The sequence below is a fragment of the Equus przewalskii genome, chromosome 7, assembly GCF_037783145.1.
Source record: "Equus przewalskii isolate Varuska chromosome 7, EquPr2, whole genome shotgun sequence".
Lineage (NCBI taxonomy): Eukaryota > Metazoa > Chordata > Mammalia > Perissodactyla > Equidae > Equus > Equus przewalskii.
Window position 1 is genome coordinate 42,945,312 of NC_091837.1, and position 18,954 is coordinate 42,964,265.

The following is an 18,954-nucleotide window of genomic DNA, read 5'->3' on the forward strand; positions in this document are numbered from 1 at the left end:
TTGCATTTGATCCTGCTAGCCATTCATTGAGTCATTCAAACATTTACTGAATATCTTTTAAGTGACAGACTTTACAATAGGGTGTGCTGGAAACAGAGGTAAAAAGACAGTCCTTACCCTCAAGGAACTCAGACTAGGGCAGGATTTCTCAACCTCAGCACTACTGACACTTTGGGCTGGATAATTCTTTGTTATAGGGGACTTCCTGTGCTTTGTAGGATGTTCAGCAATATCCCTGGCCTCTAGCCACTAGAAGACAGTAGCAGCCTGACTATAACAACCACAAATGTCTCCAGACAAAGGTCCCCTGGGTGACTGTGCCCTAGATTGAGAGCCACTGGTCTAAAAGAATAAGTGATAAATTACAATTCAAAATTGCGATGGCAGCTATGGTTGAGGTTTGCACAGAGTGCTATGTGAGCATGTAACAGAGATACCTAATCTAGCAGGAGGTAGGAACCGGGCCTGGTGGAAGAGGAAGAATGTCAGGAAAGTATTTCTTAAGAAAGGACTTAGTAATATACATTTTGAAGGATGAGTAGGGTTGGCCAGATAAAGGAAAAAACTTGCCACACTCCAGAAAAAAGAAATCATATGTGTGAAGGCATGGAGAGGGTGAGAAATCCCAGTGTAGTCAGAAAATTGCAAGTAATTCACTATGGCTAGGCAGTGGAGAGAGAAGGGGAAGAAGCTCAATGAATGACAACTACTACTACTGCTGTTTTCTTTTATGTTGACGGCTATTGAAGGATTTTAAAGCAGACACGATCATATTTTACGTTATGGAATAATAACCAGTAGCAAATGGGAAGAGGAAGGAAGAAAATATGACTGGAAGCAAACAGACTATAAATACATATTTTGAGAAGTTATAAAGTGGTTGCTATGCCTGCTAATGGAATTATGGGAGCTATTTTCCATAACAAGCATTGAATTTTCTATTTCTATGGTGGGCCGCTAAATGACAAAAAGTCTAAGAGTCATATACGGAAAAAAAACAACTTAATTTGGTCAGCTTGGAACTGCAGAGGTTCCTTACCTAGTCTTTTTCCTTTAAGAGAAAGAGATAAGATGTTTAAATCATCTGATTCTCTTTATAAAGATTTTTTCGTAAGTAATATACTTTCTTGAAAATACTCCCTCAATCTTCATTCTTAAATCTCTACTGTTTATGGCAGAGCCACAGCGGCACAATTTGTAGAAGTAATAACTTCTGGCTACAGCAGTAGTATTATGCCACGTGTCTAAGGAAACCAAATGCCTTGTCCAACCCAGTGGGCAGAGACCCATGCCCGCTCCCCTCATCTCTGAATCCTCAACTAGCTCAGTGGTTTCAGTGTAAAGACTAGGTTTCTGTTGGTATTTCTCCCTCACAAAATATTCACAACACTTACGTATTGTTGATTATTTGAAATCTTTCACCCTTCTTAAATGAAAGGTCTTCTGTAGTTCTAGCTTCATAATCATATAAGGCCACAAATATAGTAACGCCACCTGTTGGAGGAAAAAAAGACCAAGGTAAATTACATGGGTAAATTAACAAAAGAGAAATAAAAAATATTGCCAGCAAACAAGCTTAAGCATAGTGTTTTCCCTAGTCTCCAGAATCTACTTTTAAAAGTTGGAGATTTGGGCAGCTGGAGTTTTCAAGTTAAGAGGATGCTCTCAAGACCTTCCATGAAACTACTGTACTCTACAAAATCTAAAATTCTATAGATTAATTTTGATTCATAGTAGCAATATCTCTGGCTCGAAAAGACGGTCAAAGTTCACATCAATTCTTTGGCAGAAAAAGCATTAATGAGTACTATAAACTACTGGCACTGATCGTTTCAATTTCTTATAAACAATGGGTGAACATTTCCATCCTTAAAATTAATTATCAAGAGTAATAACTAGTGTTTTAGTAGATTATTATATTTATGTATTATATTTAACACAAAGATTAAAACGGCACATTTTTCTTAGAAATTAAATTTTATGGCTGATATGAATTATAAATTCCAAAGATAACTATGTCATATATAGCATTGTGTGCAAATGCTTAAGAGATTAGCACACTTAAACAGCCAAATTATTATCTGCAAACAAAAGAAAAAACAGAACAGATTATCTCATTTATCTGGCTTCTCCCCTGAGTTCCAGTCATATACTACCTACCTGCTTTTCATCTCTACTTCTGCTTTAGCTAACTAAAGTGTGTCTTTAAGTATCAACATTTACTTTAATCATTTTGGAGTACCATCTTAACCAAAGATATAATCCTGAAAATAATTTAAACCTTTGCTGATGACTGAGAAATTCCATCATGGTCATCTATTGCTGAAGTATTTAGTTAGGGGGTTGGAATTAAGATTGTAATTTTTTTTTTTTTTTTAGGAAGATTAGCCCTGAGCTAACATCTGCTGCCAATCCTCCTCTTTTTGCTGAGGAAGACTGGCCCTGAGCTAACATCTGTGCCCTTCTTCCTCTACTTTATATGTGGGACCCCTACCACAGCATGGCTTGCCAAGCAGTGCCATGTCCGCATCTGGGATCCAAACTGGTGAACGCTGGGCCACCCAAGTGGAATGTGCACATTTAACCACTGCGCCACCAGGCCGGCCCCATGTAATTGACTCTTTGATGTCCATAACTGCCCAAAAGAACAGTCGAATAGAATTAGCGTATGATTTCTCTGGCCACTATCATTGGTCTGGAGGGAAGCAGACTGGAGGACAAATTTACAGTCCATGCTAGTAGAAGAGATTCCTCTTTTCCTCCACTGGTTGTTAGCACAGATACACGTTGCTCAATTTGATGCTGGCAGCTGTTTTGCTAAGCCTAAGGATAAACTGGACACTCCAAGGGCTGCAGGAGAGAGATCAAAGAAACGTGAGCCCTTGATGACATCAAGGAACTGCAGTAGCAAGGAATCCTGGAGCTCACCCTACCTCTTTAAGCCAGCTGTGTTTTGTTACCCAAGGGAAAAGCATCCTGATATGGGACCATTCACAAAAGAATCCTCTTTTTTAAAGTTTCTGACTACTTTTTGAGAGCACTTCTGGCTCCCTGACAGGTTGTCAGCTGTCATTTCTTGTTGCTCTCTGAAGGCATATCATAATGTAATAAATGGAGTTCTGGAACAGGACATTAAATCTGGGCTCTCTTGCTTTGTTAGCTGCGACTCTGAAAGAAAAAGTCATTTAAACTCTGAGCCTCAGGATTTTTCTTTTGCTATGGATCTAAGAGAAAAACTGCATCATCATCATGACATTGTCATTTAATCAACATTTATTAAGTAACTACTGTAATACTTTAATAGTGGATACTACTTTACAATCCCAAGAAGTTGTAACATTCTTGAGGAAGGGAGGAGTATACGTTTTTAGTCTTTATATCCCCAGTGCCTGCCACACAGTATGTATTCAATAATTATTTGAAAACTGAATTAATGAAATAATTAATGGTGTAACTCAGTACATAATCACCATGTTAACACCAGATTTCTCAGAACAATATCCATGTATACAATAAGACTTTAATTTTCATGTTAGAGACTTTAATTTTCACATAAACTTATTTTAAAAGTCCCCTAGTAAGTTATTTTTCTTACAGCAAGCAAACGTTATGTATGTAATGCCCAAGGTCACATTCTCAAATCGACAACAGAATTGTCCATTCAAATCTCACCTGTTAAACCAGCAGGATATGAACTTGGCACCACTGAGAATGAGGAAGACGCTCCCCCAAAAGGTGTCACCCCTGAGGATCCTCCAAATGGCGTCACGGAAAGATTGCTAAAATTAACAGATGTTCCCTTTGCTGAAGATGATGGTGCCACTGCAGTGTGTTCTGCTCCATAATGGCTGACACTTGTACTGACAGGTTCTGGAGTGTTTTCCGGTCGGTATTTAATGGCTGGACTTTTGTTCTCTTTACTTTTAATGCAGCCCATTATCAAATCTACAAAGGTGATAAGGCAAATATTTTGAGAAGCAGTTAACAAAAAGGATACTTCAAAAAGATTCAATTGAAAAGTTGACTTTAAATAAGGTATTTTTCTCCACCAAAAAAGTAACATTAACAACACCAAAAAAACCTAGACAGTTAAAAATGAAGTCTCTTCCTGGCTTCTTTCTTACTAGTGGAGTGATTTCACGTATGTTACTTAACTTCTCTGCACCTCAGTTACTTGAAAATGGAGAATGATAATATCACCTACTTCATAAGGTTTTCTATGAGGATCAATTTAAGTTTATTACAAGTTCTAGACAATATCTGGCACATTGTAGGTACTAGTAAATACTGGTTATATTCTTTCTATCTACACCAGTACTGTGTAATAGAAATATAACCTGAGCCACATAGATAATGTTAAATTTTCTAGTAGCCACATTAAAAAATAAAAATAAACAGGTAAAATTAATTTTAATAATATATTTTGGGGCCGGCCCCATGGCCACGTAAAGTTCACATCCTCTGCTTCGGCGGCCCAGGGTTTCACTGGTTCGGAACCTCTGCGGGGACATGGTACCGCTCATCAAGCCATGCTGAGGCAGCATCCCACATGCCACAACTAGAAGGACCCACAACGAAAAATACACAGCTATGTACTGGGGGGCTTTGGGGAGAAAAAGGAAAAATAAAATCTTTAAAAATATATATATATTTTTTATTTAACTCAATACATCTAAAATGTAATTATTTCAACACATCATCAATATAAAAATTTTTAATGAGTTGTTTTATTTATTTTTTTTGTACTAAGCCTTAGAAATGTGATGTGTACGTTAAACTTCCCGTACATCTCAATTTGGACCAGGCACAGTCCAAGTGCACAATAACTGCATGTGCTAGTGGCTATCATATAGGACAGTGTGGCTCTTTATCTTTTCCCTTCCTCATCAACACACACCCTTCAATGCTTGCCAAATTTGACCCCAATTTATCTTTCCAACTTTATCTCCTACTATTTCCTCATACTTATGCACACAAGAAAAATAAATGCCTGTTCTCCCAATACATATGCCCTCTGCCTTCTCATTTTTGTGGAGATTTTTCCTCCTAAAAGGGTCTCTGTTCATAATACTCTCCTCACAGCCCTACCAGGTAAAGTTTATCCATTCACTGATGGTCATCCCAGATGTTACTTTTCCATTCAGGCTTTCCCCATAGTTGGTAAAATACCTTTTACCTTAAAACCTCCAATGCACTTTTGGGGAGATTTCTGTGTGAGACTCTCACCTTCTTCCATTTTCTATCTTGTTTTTCTGCTTACTGGCCTAATTCCCACCCTACCCCCAAAGTACTGGTAATACATTTCTTAAGAGCAAGAGGTACTCATCTCTTACACACTTTACAGCCTGCCAACACGACTTACATAGAGTAGGTTTACCAATATTACAAAATCTGCATTATTTTATTTACTTTCTGCAGAAGCACTAATGGAGGTTTCATTAATTCACTTACTTTTAAAAGGTCATTCTCATTTTACAGTTTTTTCCTTTTTATATGGCATTTAAAAGGAAGTAAGTGAGTGATGAGTGCCTCATAAATTTGCAAGACTGAACATTTACAACCTCAGCTTTATATAAACTTTAAATGTAGCTATAAATATTAAAATAGAAACAGAGTCAGAAATCTCAGAGTTGGGAGGTTTTCACATCACCGTCTTAAATGGGTATATTCTAACAAAATGACAATTAAATACAAACCTCAAAACATGACTGGGATTGGAAATTTAAATATCTACTGAAAACACCATGAGAGAATTATAAGCTAAGTAAAGGCAATTGCTTCTAAAAGTGTTAGAAGTACATAAAGGTAAGTCATTTTTAAAGAATAATGTAGGGGCCGGCCCGGTGGCGCAGCAGTTAAGTGCGCACGTTCTGCTTCGGTGGCCCGGGGTTCGCCAGTTGGATCCTGGGTGTGGACATAGCACCGCTTGACAAAAGCCATGCTGTGGTAGGCGGCCCACATATAAAGTAGAGGAAGATAGGCATGGATGTTAGCTCAGGGCCAGTCTTCCTCAGCAAAAAGAGGAGGACTGGCAGCAGATGTTAGCTCAGGGCTGAGCTTCCTCAAAAAAAAAAGAATGTAAAAGTAGAAAACTTAAAGGAAAAGACTAATAGATATATGATTATTTAACTTCCATATAGGGGGCAGAGGTGGAGACAAAAAGTCATAAATGAAGCTAAAGATATGCAAAATAGGGAAAATATCCTTGTACTTGCTCATGCTTTTACTCACTTTCTCAACACACACATAAATGTACACATATAAAAACTGGTTCACATTCTTTGTTTTTTTTTTTTTTTTTTTTGGAGGAAGATTAGCCCTCAGCTAACTACTGCCAGTCCTCCTCTTTTTGCTGAGGAAGCCTGGCTCTGAGCTAACATCCATGCCCATCTTCCTCTAGTTTATATGTGGGACGCCTACCACAGCATGGCTGCCAAGCAGTGCCATGTCCGCACCCGGGATCCGAACCAGCGAACCCCGGGCCTCCGAGAAGCAGAACGTGCGAACTTAACCGCTGCACCACCGGGCTGGCCCCTGGTTCACATTCTTAATATAGACAACACTTACACAAGGAAAAAAAAAGCCCCTCAGAAAAATAGGAAAGCCTAACAAGAGGCAATTCACAAATGAAACATGAAAGGCCAATTAGCATATGAAGATATGACCAACCTTCCCAGTCTTCTAATAAATGCAAATTTTAAAAGGTACCTTTTTTGCTTATCAGATTGGCAAATGTTGACTCAATACTCAAGTTGAAGGGTGAATTTTAACCAACAATCAATATATATCTACCAAAAACATTAAATTGCAAAACTATTTAAAAATCCATACAAAGAATTTTTTAAATCACCTATACCAAAGTCTAAATATACATATAGTATTTTTGTGAGGAAGACCGGCCCTGAGCTAACATCTGTTGCCAATCTTCCTCTATTTTGTATGTGGGACGCTGCCACACCATGGCTTGACGCGCGGTGTGCAGGTCCGCACCCAGGATCTGAACCCGTGAACCACAGGCCACCAAGTTGGAGTGTGCGAACTTAACCACTACACCACCACGCCAGCCCCTCAAAGTCTAAATATTAAGAAAACATTATTAACAATTATATAAATTAGACCTTGAAAGAACAGCAGTTATATGATAGAGACAAAAATTATAGACGCCAGTAACTTTGCTAATTTATTTTAAATTTGATAACAGGCCAGTAGAAATATGTGAATTCATAAGAGAGGTTACTATAACTACTCACCCACCCCCATTTCCATCCTCAGCTTCCTTAATTCCTCATTTTGACCTTTTTCTTCACCCAAGATCCTTGCTTAGATCTTTTCTCCCTGCAAGACATCACTTCTAATTTAATTCTTCTTCCTTCAAAAGCCACACCTTTTTCCCCCTCACCCTACCAGTTTTCCATTACTACTGTCTTCCAGCTTCTTTTTCTTAATCCAGAGTCTTTGTCCAACAAATCACATCCACCCACTGACCCTTTCCCATGGCTCCAGGAGAGAGCAACATTTCAGTCCAGCTCCCCTAGCGCCCCAGTATCAACACACAGGAGCCATCATTGCTGCCCATCTCCTTCAGAGACATCATTATAAATGCAGGATGAGATTTAAGTTTTTAAGTAAACTTCAGATGCAATATTAGTTAAACAGATTGTTATGGGTTGTCTGAGAAACATAACATCATCTAAAACATTTACTATATGGGAAAGCCTCTTTCAAGTTCCAAGCTACTAACTTACAGATATATATTTATTAACAACACATATTTTTTAGACACTATAAAGGGAGCTGGGGATGGCAAGAAATGGTCCCCTTTCTTTAAAAAAGGCCACAAGTAAGTGTAGGAAACACAGCATTGTAAAATATGAAAAATGCTACAGTGAAAAAAATGCCAGAGTGGAGGTATGTACAAAGCACCATGGGAACACAACAGAAGTTATGAGCTCTGCCTTGAGCGCTTGGGAAAGAAAATTTTGCAAAATTGGTGGCATCTAAGCTAGGTCTTGAAGAGTTGGAGATTTAGGGAAGAGGAAATTGGATATTCCAAGAAGAACGAAAAGTGTGCAGAATGGCTCAGATGCTTGAAAAAGCATGGTGTATTTGGGGCAAGAAAACTTCTCTGTGGCAGGAGTATAAGGGGGTGTTTTTGAGAATGGTAGGATAGATGGCCAGAGGTAAAGGAGAATTTATACAGAAACAGGATTATTTGGTATGTAATAACTTTTAGACTTTATCCAGGGGGTACTGGGGAGTTAAGATTTTTTAAAAGTTGAATAGCAGAAGATATGTGTTTTAGAATAATTATAGGATATGTATGAATTACAGACAGGAAAGAAAGAAATAATAGCGGCAATTAGTCAAGTTATAAAACTACTGCAATGACCCCATGTGAGAAAGGACAAAACCAGGAACACTGTGGGGCCAAAGATGAGGGAAAAAATGAGAGGTATATACTAAGTAGAGTAATCAAGTTTAGACGATCAGTTGGATGTGGGTAGAGGAGATATGAAGAAAAAGGAGTCATTTATTCACTCCCCAGTATTTACTGAACATTTTAAAAGTAGTTACTATATTCGAGTTAAGGGCTGGATGACTCCAAAGTTTCTAGTTTGAACTGAGTGGAAAGTAATGCCATAAGTGGGGCAGAGAAGAGAAACAGGTTTTTCTGGACCCATGTGTTCAGTTTCAGATGTTAGTTCTAGGTGCCTGTGGGGCATCATGTTGAGAAGTTTAACAGGGATTAATAATAAGTCCGCTCAGAAAAGGCAGAAACCAGAGAAAGATTACACAAAAATATTTTCACAGTTTAACCACACCTTTTAGAGATAATACTCACGCAAGGTACAGATTTGGAGGGCTGTGAAGAATTAATACAATGTTGCAGGACAGCTACACATAAGGGATAGACAGGTAAAGAAATTAGGAAGCAGCAACTAGAGTTGAGAGCACTTCCATAACTAAATACTTATTTTTATATATAATTTAAAATATAAAAATAAATATTTGTTCTATAAATAAAAACATGGTTGGAAAAGACAATCATCGACTTCAGGATGGTGGATGGGTTGGGGAAGAGTTTCAACTATATCTGTGACTTTTTTTTTTCTTAAAAGAAATATGACACAAACAGAAAAATGTTAATATGTTAAATATGGGCACTAGATATAATTCTTTTTGCTTATTTGAAGTATTTTATAATTTAATACATTTTTAATAAGAAGTAGAATAGTATAGTGGGAATAACGAGACGGACTTTCAGGAAGAAAATGGCTAACAATGCTCAAGACCAAAATGAAGTCAAGTGACATTTAAACTGATTTTAAAAGGCTAGCTGATTAGTAATCAGGAGCTCAATGATGACTTTAGCAAGAGCATTTCTCAGCATCACAAAAATAAAAGCTAGATTGCAGAAAAGGGAATAATAAATTAATGACTAGACCATGAAAATATGGAGAATTTTTGGAATACAACATTTTCATAAATTGGGAACATACACTTTTTATCAAGACATTTTCTATCATTTCTTTGACTGGTTCACTGATTCTCTCCTTCAGTCTTAGTGTAATCTAATACAGCAGACACTCAGTTACTCAAAAGCCATTCTCCCTTGCTTTGATAAAAGAACTGGAAATGGCACTGCTTGGCAAGCCATGCTGTGGTAGGCATCCCACATATAACGTGGAGGAAGATGGGCACGGATGTTAGCTCAGGGCCAGTCTTCCTCAGCAAAAAAAGGAAAATTGGCAGCAGTTAGCTCAGGGCTAATCTTCCTCAAAAAAAAAAATAAAAAGAACCCTAATTTTGTTTACCCTCCTCCCATTTGCCAAGTCTTTATCTGTCCAGCCTGAGGTAGTAAATAATGACTGATAATAAGCCATTCATATGGTCTTATTCCTTTTGTCAATTAACTGTGTGTAAGCCAAGAGCATGGGCTTCTAGGAAGTTTCCTCACTTATAAAAAAGGAATATAAGACAAAAATATTCCATTTTCCTTCTCTACATGCTATCCATCTCTGTTGCCTAAAGCCAGACTATAAAGCACTCATCTGAAGGGACACCAACATACTGAGAAAGGTAGGGCAGAAAGATGAAAGGAACCTGGGTCTTTGACGATGTTGCTCTGGTATTAATTATATAATCCTGTAACAACTCTAAAACACACTTTAGCTCCAGAAATCTTATATATAAAGCAACAAATATCTACTGTATAAGCCAGTTTTAGTTCAGGTCTCTGTTATTTGCAGCTGAAAGGATTTTAAATAATAAACTACTCAAATCACACAACAATGTTTAATATATTAAACCCATTTTCAGCATATCAGGATTCAATAGCTTAACAAAAATAGATCCAAAATTTCCCCCAAAGTCTTTACGGAAATCTGAGAAATCCTTAAAATCGTAAAACTCATAGCCTATAAAGGTAAAATCAAAATTTTAAGCAAACTATTTCATACTGATATTTGGTTGAGCATAATGTACATGAATATCTGTTAAAAAGCAAGGCTTTAACTCTTAACTTGAATATTACTGCTACTTTAACACTTTATGAGAAATATGAACTTATTTAAAGTTAAAATTATGGAACCTTCTTCTCTTAGACATTGTCAGAAATTCTTTCCTAAAACATTCTTTTTAAAAAAATCAACTTGGAAGGTATAATTTACATAAAATAAAATGCACCCATTTAAAGTCTACATTCTATGAGTTTTGGCAAATGTCTATAACTGCACAATCAATACTACAGTCACAATACAGAACATTTCCATCACCCCCAATGGGTTCTGTTGTACCCTTTTCCCACCAATCCCCAACCCCAGCACTAGGCAACCAGTGATCTGTTTTCTCTAACTAAAGATTTATCTTTTCTAGTGTTTCACATAAACAGAATCATACTACATGTAGTTCTTTTGTGTCTGGCTTTTTTTTTGCTAAGTATTGTGTATCTGAGAAATTTCCATGTTATTGCATACATAGGTAGTTCATTAATTTTTATTGCTAAGTAGAATTCCATCTACAGATATATAATAGGTTGTTCATCTATTCACTTGTTGATGGGTATTTGAGTTATTCAATTTGGAGCTATTATAAATAAAGCAGCTATAAACATTCCTGTACAAGTTGTTGGGTGGGTAGATGTGTCTCCCCTTGTCATAAATATCTAGGAATGGAGGAAATGCTTGGTTATATAGAGTTAAGTATGCCTTTAGATAAGAAGCTGCTAAAGTGTTTTCATAGTGACTATACCACTTTGCATCCCCATTATCAATGAATGTGCATTCCAGTTGCTCCGCCCCCTCTTGACAACACCTCTAAGTCTTTCTTTGCCCTCTCAGAAACTTACCATATGTTTACTTAGGTTTGGATATGATCCAAATATTCTGTACAGCTCTTTTTCATTTTATTCTATCTAAATAGCTTTAACAATTAAAATGTATTGACGTCAAAAGGTAGCTGACAATATAAAATGTATATGGCTGAGTCAATGTCATTTAAATTTGACACACATTTAAAACATGAGTATTATCAAAATCACTAGAACTGCAAATTAGCCATTGATTTCTAGTTCACTGATAGAAAAATAATGGTCAGGACCTAAGGTAACTGCCAAACATTTTTACTATCATTTAATTTGCCAAAAGCTAACAAGAGCACTTCAACCTAAGCCTGTCCTCTAAAGTCCAACGTTATTTCTATACTTAGATTAGATTCAATGGCAATCTAGGTAAGACTGCATAGTTACTAAAATACCATGATGATTCTCTCATATCTACAATGCTTCAATGTCAGCTTCTTACTCTTTTAAAATCCCATTAAAAAAGTTAAGGTTGGGCTGGCCCAGTGGCAAAGTTCAAATGTTCTGCTTCTCAGCGGCCTGGGGTTCGCCAGTTCAGATCCCGGGTGTGGATATGGCACTGCTTGGCAAATGCCATGCTGTAGTAGGCATCCCATGTATAAACTAGAGGAAGATGAGCATGGATGTTAGCTCAGGGCCAGTCTTCCTCAGCAAAAAGAGGAGGACTGGCAGTAGTTAGCTCAGGGCTAACCTTCCTCAAAAAAATAGTTAAGGCATAAATATATAAAATTCACCCTTATTAGTATACAGGTCTGTGAGTTTTGACAAATGCATAGTTGTGTAACCACCACCTCACGGAAGATAAAGAACAATTCCATCACCCCCTAAGATGCCTCCATGCACTTTTGTAGTCAACCTCTCTCCACAGCCCCAGGCAACTACTGATCTGTTTTCTGTTCTTATAGTTCCAACTTTTTCAGATACCATATAGTATATAGCTTTTTGATTCTGGTTTTTTTCACCTAGGATAATGCATCTGAGATCCACCCATGTTTCTGTAGGAATCAGTTCATTCCTTTTTATTGCTGAGCAATATTCCACTGTATGCATATACTGTATTTTGCTTATTCATTCCCTAGCTAAGGGACATTTGGGTTGTTTCAGTTTTTGAAAATCACAAATAGAGTCACAATGAACACAAACACATGTGACATAGGTTTGTTGGGGAACATAAGTTTTCAATTCACTTGAGTAAATACTTGGGAGTGGAACTGCTGGGTTGTATGGGAAGCATAACTTCCTAAGAAACTAAGACTTTTCCAAAGTGGCTTTAACATTTTGCATTCTCACCGTCAAAATGAGTGTTCCAGTTTTTTCACATCTTTATCAACACTTATTATCAGGGGTTTTTTTAGGTGTGTAGTGCTATTGTTGTGGTTTTGATTTACATTTCCCTAATGACTAAGCACCTGATATTAAGCATCTTTTTACATGCTGACTTGCTACCCATATCTACTTTGGAGAAGTATCTGTTCAAATCAATTTTTTAATTGGGTTGACTTCTATTATATTCTGGAAACAAGAATATTTACTATAGTACTATTCTTTATATATTCTGGAATCAAGTTGTCAGATACACGTATTGTAATATTTTTGCCTAGTCTACAGGTCGCCTTTGCATTTTTATAATAGTAACCCTGGACATGATGTTTAATTTTGATGAAGTTCAATTAAGAACTTTAAATTTTATGGTTTGTGCTCTATGTATCCTATTTGAGAATTCTTCACCAGAGGAGTTTCTCCAATGTTTTCATCTATAAGTTTTAGCTCCTTACATCAGGCCTACTGAGCCATATGAAGCGAATTTTTGCACGTGCTGTGAAGTCAAGCCTGAGGTTCAATATTTTAAAACTGGATATACAGTTCTTCAACTACCATTTGTTGAAAAGACTATCCATTTCCCATTGAATTATGTTGGTACGTTTGTCAAAAACCAATTAATAATATATGTGTGGGCCTATTTCTATCCTCTCTATTAGTTCCATTATTTATGTCTATGTTTACGTCAATTATCACACCGTCTTCATTACTACAGCTTTACAGTAAGTCTTGAAATTAGATAGGCTAAGTCCTCCAGTTTTTTCATCTTTTTCAGAATTGCTCTGGATACTCTACAGCAGGGGTCAACAACTTTTTTCTGTAAAGGGCCAGAGAGTAAACATTTTAAGCTTGAGGACCAATGGTCTCTGTCACAACTACTTGACTCTGCCATTTTAGTGCAAAAGCAGCCATAGACAATACACAAATACATAAGTGTGGCAGTGTTGCAATTAAACTATTTCCAAAAACAGGCACTGGGCCAGATTTGGCTTGCAAATTTCAGTTTGCCAAACCTCACAAATTTTAGAACCAAATTTACAAAATTGGTTCTACAAAAATGCCTGCTGGGATTTTGATGGGATGATAATGAATCTACGGATCAAACTGCAGAGCATTAACATCTTAAAAATATTGATCTCCTGATCCATGGATGTAGTGCTCCATTTATTTTGGACTTAAAAAATTTCCCTCAGTAATGTTTTGTAGTTTTCAGTGTATAGGTCTTATCTAATTTTTGTTAAATTTATCTCAGCATTTTTTTCCGTGGTTCACCACCACAGCATGACTGACAAGTGGTACAGGTCCACACCTGGGATCCAAACTCTGTGAACCCAGGCCACTGAAGTTGAGTGTGCCAAACTTAACCACTATGCCATGGGGCCAGCCCCTTTATGTTTTTTCTTTTTTGATAGTACTATATGGTACTGCTTTATTTCTACTTCTAATTGTTCATTACTTATATAAATAATATATATTGATAATTATATATATATATTACTATACACACAGACACACTTGGTACTTATATATTGACCTTGTATCTTGTGACTTCGCTAAATTCACCTTAGTTCTAGTAGCTTTTTGGGTAGGTTCTGTAGGATTTTCTACATTTCAGATCATGTGTACAAATAAAGTTTTACTCTTTTCTTTCCAAGGTGTATGCCTTTTTCCCCCTTGCCTTACTGCACTGGCTAGCACCTCTAGTACAGTGCTGAACAGACTATTTGAGAGAACATCTCTACCTCATTCCTGATCTTAAGGGGAAAAGCATTCAGTCTACTGCCATTAAATGTATTAGCTACAAAACTTTTTGTAGCTGATCTTCATCAGGCTGAGGAATGTTCTACTTTAATTCTTTGTTAGCTGAGAGTTTTTATTGTAAATGAGTGTTAAATTTTGTCAAATACTTTTCCATATCTACTTTGATGATTGCACAGGTTTTCCCCTTTATTCAAGTGATATGGTGAAACACACTAAGTGATTTGTGAATGTTAACCCCACTTTGGCACCTCTGCATCTTGGAATAAAACTCATTTGGTCATGGTGTACTATCCTTTTTATATATTCCTGAAAACTACTATTTTGTTCAATATTTTTATGTCTATGGTCAAGAGGCATATTGCTCTTTAGTTTTCTTCTAACTTCTCTGTCTGCTTTTGGTATCAGGGTAATGCTGGCCTCATGAAATGAGTTGGGAAATGTTCCTTTCCTCTATTATTTTAAAGAGTTTAAAATTCGTATTACTTCTTCCTTAACGTTTGAAAGAATTCACCAGTGAAGCTTTCTGGGCCTGGAGTTTTCAATTACAAATTTAATATCTTTAACATACAAAGCTACTCATATTCTCAATTTTTCTTGTGTTACTTTGGTAACTTATATCTTTCAAGATTTGCCAAATTCATCCAAGTTGTTAAGTTTATATTAGCACAAAGTTGTTCATAATATTCCTTTCTTAATCTAGGGCAGCACCATGGCCCTTTGGGGGTTACTAATAAAAGTCCTGAGTGATCAACGACTTTTCCCTCTAGCTAATAAAAACTCAAATGTCTCGCTAGTTTCACTCTATGCGTGTACATTCCAGAATTCAGCAGAAAAAAATCAGAGAGACTCCTATGCAGACTTTTAGCATTATTTTTCTACACAGCGCCCTTCTGCTGGAACTTTGCCCTGAAATTCCAGTTGCCTCAGCCTCCAAGAATTCTGATCTCTGTCTCCTCAACTTGTTGAGACTCCTGTCCTTTGCCCAATATCCCTGTCCCTGCTCTGCAATTCAGACTGTGCCTCCAGGCAGAAGCTGGGATGATTAGGTGACTGTACAGCTCACCTTGTTTGTTTCCCATCTTTCAGGGATCACAGCCCTGCACTGTTGTCCAATGTCTGAAGCCAGTTGTTACATATATTTTGTCCAGATTTTCAGTTTTTCATTTTCTGGGGGGTAGTGGGGATGGTAAATCCATCATGGCATCTTAAAAATTAATCCCTAGAAAAACATTTCATTCCTTGGTTTTAATATCATTAAAGTGCAGAGAGCATTAATTTCTAAATAAATTTATATTTCAGTTTATATAATAAAGGATTTATTCCTTAATAATAATCACTTTCAAATACATTAACATTTTAAGTGTTTTACTGTGATCGGTTAAAGTACTCTGTGGCATTTTTCTTTAATTTCAAAGAAGAAAAATAATTTTTAAAGTATCATTTCCTTATGTACCCTTTTGGTAAGGCTAAAATTTAGACTCAGCTTAATGTTAGTTAGCCTCTTTAAGACACAAGAAAGGGTTTTATTCTAAAGCTAAAAATGGTAATAGAGAAGAGGCAAGAATATCATAAAAATCAGAAACTACAGAACAATCTGATCATACAGATTAATCCCCAAAGGCTGGTGTTTAAGTTTGAATGCAGGTGTTGATACTAGGTAATTACTGCTTTATTGTTATGAGCTTACTGCTCCCCCATCATCATGTGTATTCAGCATCTTTATTTCCATACTCCTGATGCTTTAACCAACTACTTCACTCTCTACTGGAACAGCTGTTCCCTACGTCATAACTTCTACTTACTTGTAATTTTGACTCATTTGTGGTCTATTCCAGGTTCCCTCAATCTCCCACGGCCACTGCCTGGTTTGCCTATTTCTGAGTTTGCATTGGCATGAACAAGAAAGAGTAAAAAGCAAAAGAATATAAATTGCTATCTAATTGCCCTCACCTGATGACCAGTTACAGTTTGGCCATCGACTATAGGCCTAGAAGGTATCATGACTGTCTGTTTAGCACAGGCTTTTGCTTTAATAGCTAGTGTGATAGACATTTTTGCAAAATGTACTAAAAGTGAAAACCTTTCAAAATGAAACAAATTTCTGTGTTAGATTTTTCTTTAATGGAGATAAAGTCAGAGATCTAGATGATTAATGTTTAATGCTAATCTAACCCAATAAGTCATCTGTCATTACCAGAGGGTAGAGTCTAGTTAATACATGCGAAGTTTTAGCTTGATTCCACATCACACTTGAACTATTTTCTCATCTTCCCTGGATAATGGGCAAGAGCAGGTAGCGTGGAACTAAAAAACATCAATAGATTTTGCTGATGGGGCAAGTTCTCAGGAGCAGAGAAGTAAAATGGCCCCCTTCCTATTTCTTATAAGGTTATCTTGTCATCCCCCAAAAGAATGTAACTCATTATACTTGAAAACCAGGGCCATTACATTTGCCTTTTATTTCAAAATTTTGTAGGAAATAAAGGACTAAAAAAGTAGTGACAACAACAAGAAATGCTACCAGGTATATAAGACGGTCAGGCATTCTCCTCTTTTCAAATCTCTGCCCTTACATAATCCCGTCCGTTTCAACTTTGCTGCCTCTTTTCTTTCCACATATCCGACTTATTTTAGCGAAATTTATTCCAACTTTCCTATGCTTCTCATACTCACTTAAAATATAATCTGAATTTTCTTGATTTCTGACCATGCTTATTACTTCCACTACATTAAAACTGCCCATTAAGGTTCCAATTAACTCCACACTGCTAAATCCAATAGTCAATTTTCAGTCCTCATCTTACTTGACCCGTCAGCCATATTCAACTCAAGGGATCACTCCCTTTCCTTACAATGCTTTTTCCACTTGGTTTCTAGGACACACGCTCTTAGTGTGTTTGCCCTCTCTCCACTTCTTTTTGGCTACTCCTTCTCAGTCTCCTCTGCTGGTTCCTCCTCATCTCTCTCACATCTAAACACAGAGTGCTGCAAGAACGCCTTCTCCACCTACACTCATTCTGCTGGTGATAGCACCCAGGTGTATAGCCTATCGTTAAATACCAGGTATACATTGATGATTACCAGATCTCTATCTTTACGGACTTCTGGTGGTCTCACTTGAACTCCAGATTAGTTTTTTAAATATCTACTCAATATCCCCACTTGGATATCTAAAAGCATCTCAAATTGAACATTTCTAAGACTCCTAGGCTTCCTGCACAAACCAGCTCCTGCAATCTTCCCTATCTCAGTAAATGTTAATGCCATTCTTCCAGTTGTTCAGGCCAAAAACTTTGAAGTTTTCCTTATCATCTCTTTATTTCACATCTTACATCCAATTCCTCAACAAATCCCTTGGTTCTATTTTCAAAATAAATCCAAAATCTGAAAACTTCTCTCCACCTCCACTGCTGCCCGAGTCCAAGTCAAACCATCTCTAATTCAACAATATTGAATTATTACAACATCCTAAATGGTCTCCCTGTACTTGCTTTTGCACCCATTACAGTCTTTTCTCAAAGTATCAGAGTTATCCTCTTAAAACACAAATCATTTCACATCACTCCTCTGCCATAATTCATCCAAGACTTCCCACTGCACTTATAGTAAAAGCCAAAGTTCTGACAATAGCCTTCAAGATCCTACTACATACCTCCATTACTTTTCTAACTTCACTTCCTACTACTGTAACCTTATTTGCCCCGGTTCTGCCACATGGCCTTCTTGCTTTCCTTCAAACAGACCAAGCACACTCCCATCTCAGGCCAGTGCACTTTCTTCTCTCTGCCTGGAAAGCTCTTCTGCCAGATACCTACACATGGCTCATCCCCTCAGCTTCTTGAGGTCTCTGTGCTATTATCACCTTCTCAATGAGACCATGTTTGACCACCCTCTATAAAGCAGCAATATAACATTCCCTAGAGCACTGCGTATTCCCTTTTAACTTGCTTTTCTTCTCTTGACAGCATTTAGCACAGCATAAAGAAGCATAAGGTTTGAGAGTGCAGACTTTTGTTTATTGGTTGTACAGCTTAGTGTTTAAGGGCACAGACTTTAGAGACAGAGTATCTGTGTTTAAAGTCTGAGTCCTGGGCTGCCCCAATGGCATAGTGGTTAAGTTTACATGCTCTGTTTTGGCAGCATGCGATTCACAGGTTCAGATCCTGGGCACGGACCTACACTACTCGTCAAGCTATGCTGTGGCGGCGACCCACATACAAAATAGAGGAAGACTGGCAACAGATATTAGCTCAGGGCCAGTTTTCCTCACCTAAATAAATAAAGTCTGAGTCCTCCACTTTAGCTGTGTGAGCTTCAGTCAGTTTCCTCATCTGTAAAATGGGGATTATAAAAGTAAGATTTATAGAGTAAGGGTTAAATGAGTTAATATATTTAGTGCACCCAAAACAGTGCCCAGCATATATTAATCACTAATATTTACTACCACAGTGATGATTTTGATGATGATAGCTCTCCTTTACAGAACGTTAAGAATGAGCAAATTTTTAAAAAAA

General features: G+C 37.2%; 1 protein-coding gene across 11 annotated transcripts in view; it reads right to left on the minus strand.

Moving 5' to 3' along the window:
• YES1 (YES proto-oncogene 1, Src family tyrosine kinase) overlaps positions 1 to 18,954 on the minus strand; it is an 80,104-nt gene that overhangs the window by 26,776 nt on the left and 34,374 nt on the right. For 9 of the 11 annotated variants that reach the window (XM_070629752.1, XM_070629751.1, XM_070629750.1 and 6 more), the window contains 2 exons: positions 3,673 to 3,945; positions 1,395 to 1,494 (listed from right to left, as the gene is read on the minus strand). In XM_070629752.1, coding sequence (XP_070485853.1) covers positions 1,395 to 1,494; positions 3,673 to 3,937 — 365 coding nt within the window. In that variant the 5' untranslated portion in view covers positions 3,938 to 3,945. Of the gene's footprint in view, positions 1 to 1,394; positions 1,495 to 3,672; positions 3,946 to 7,250; positions 7,542 to 15,503; positions 15,655 to 18,954 lie in introns of those variants that run through there. The other 2 variants (XM_070629748.1, XM_070629749.1) reach the window with 2 other exon arrangements.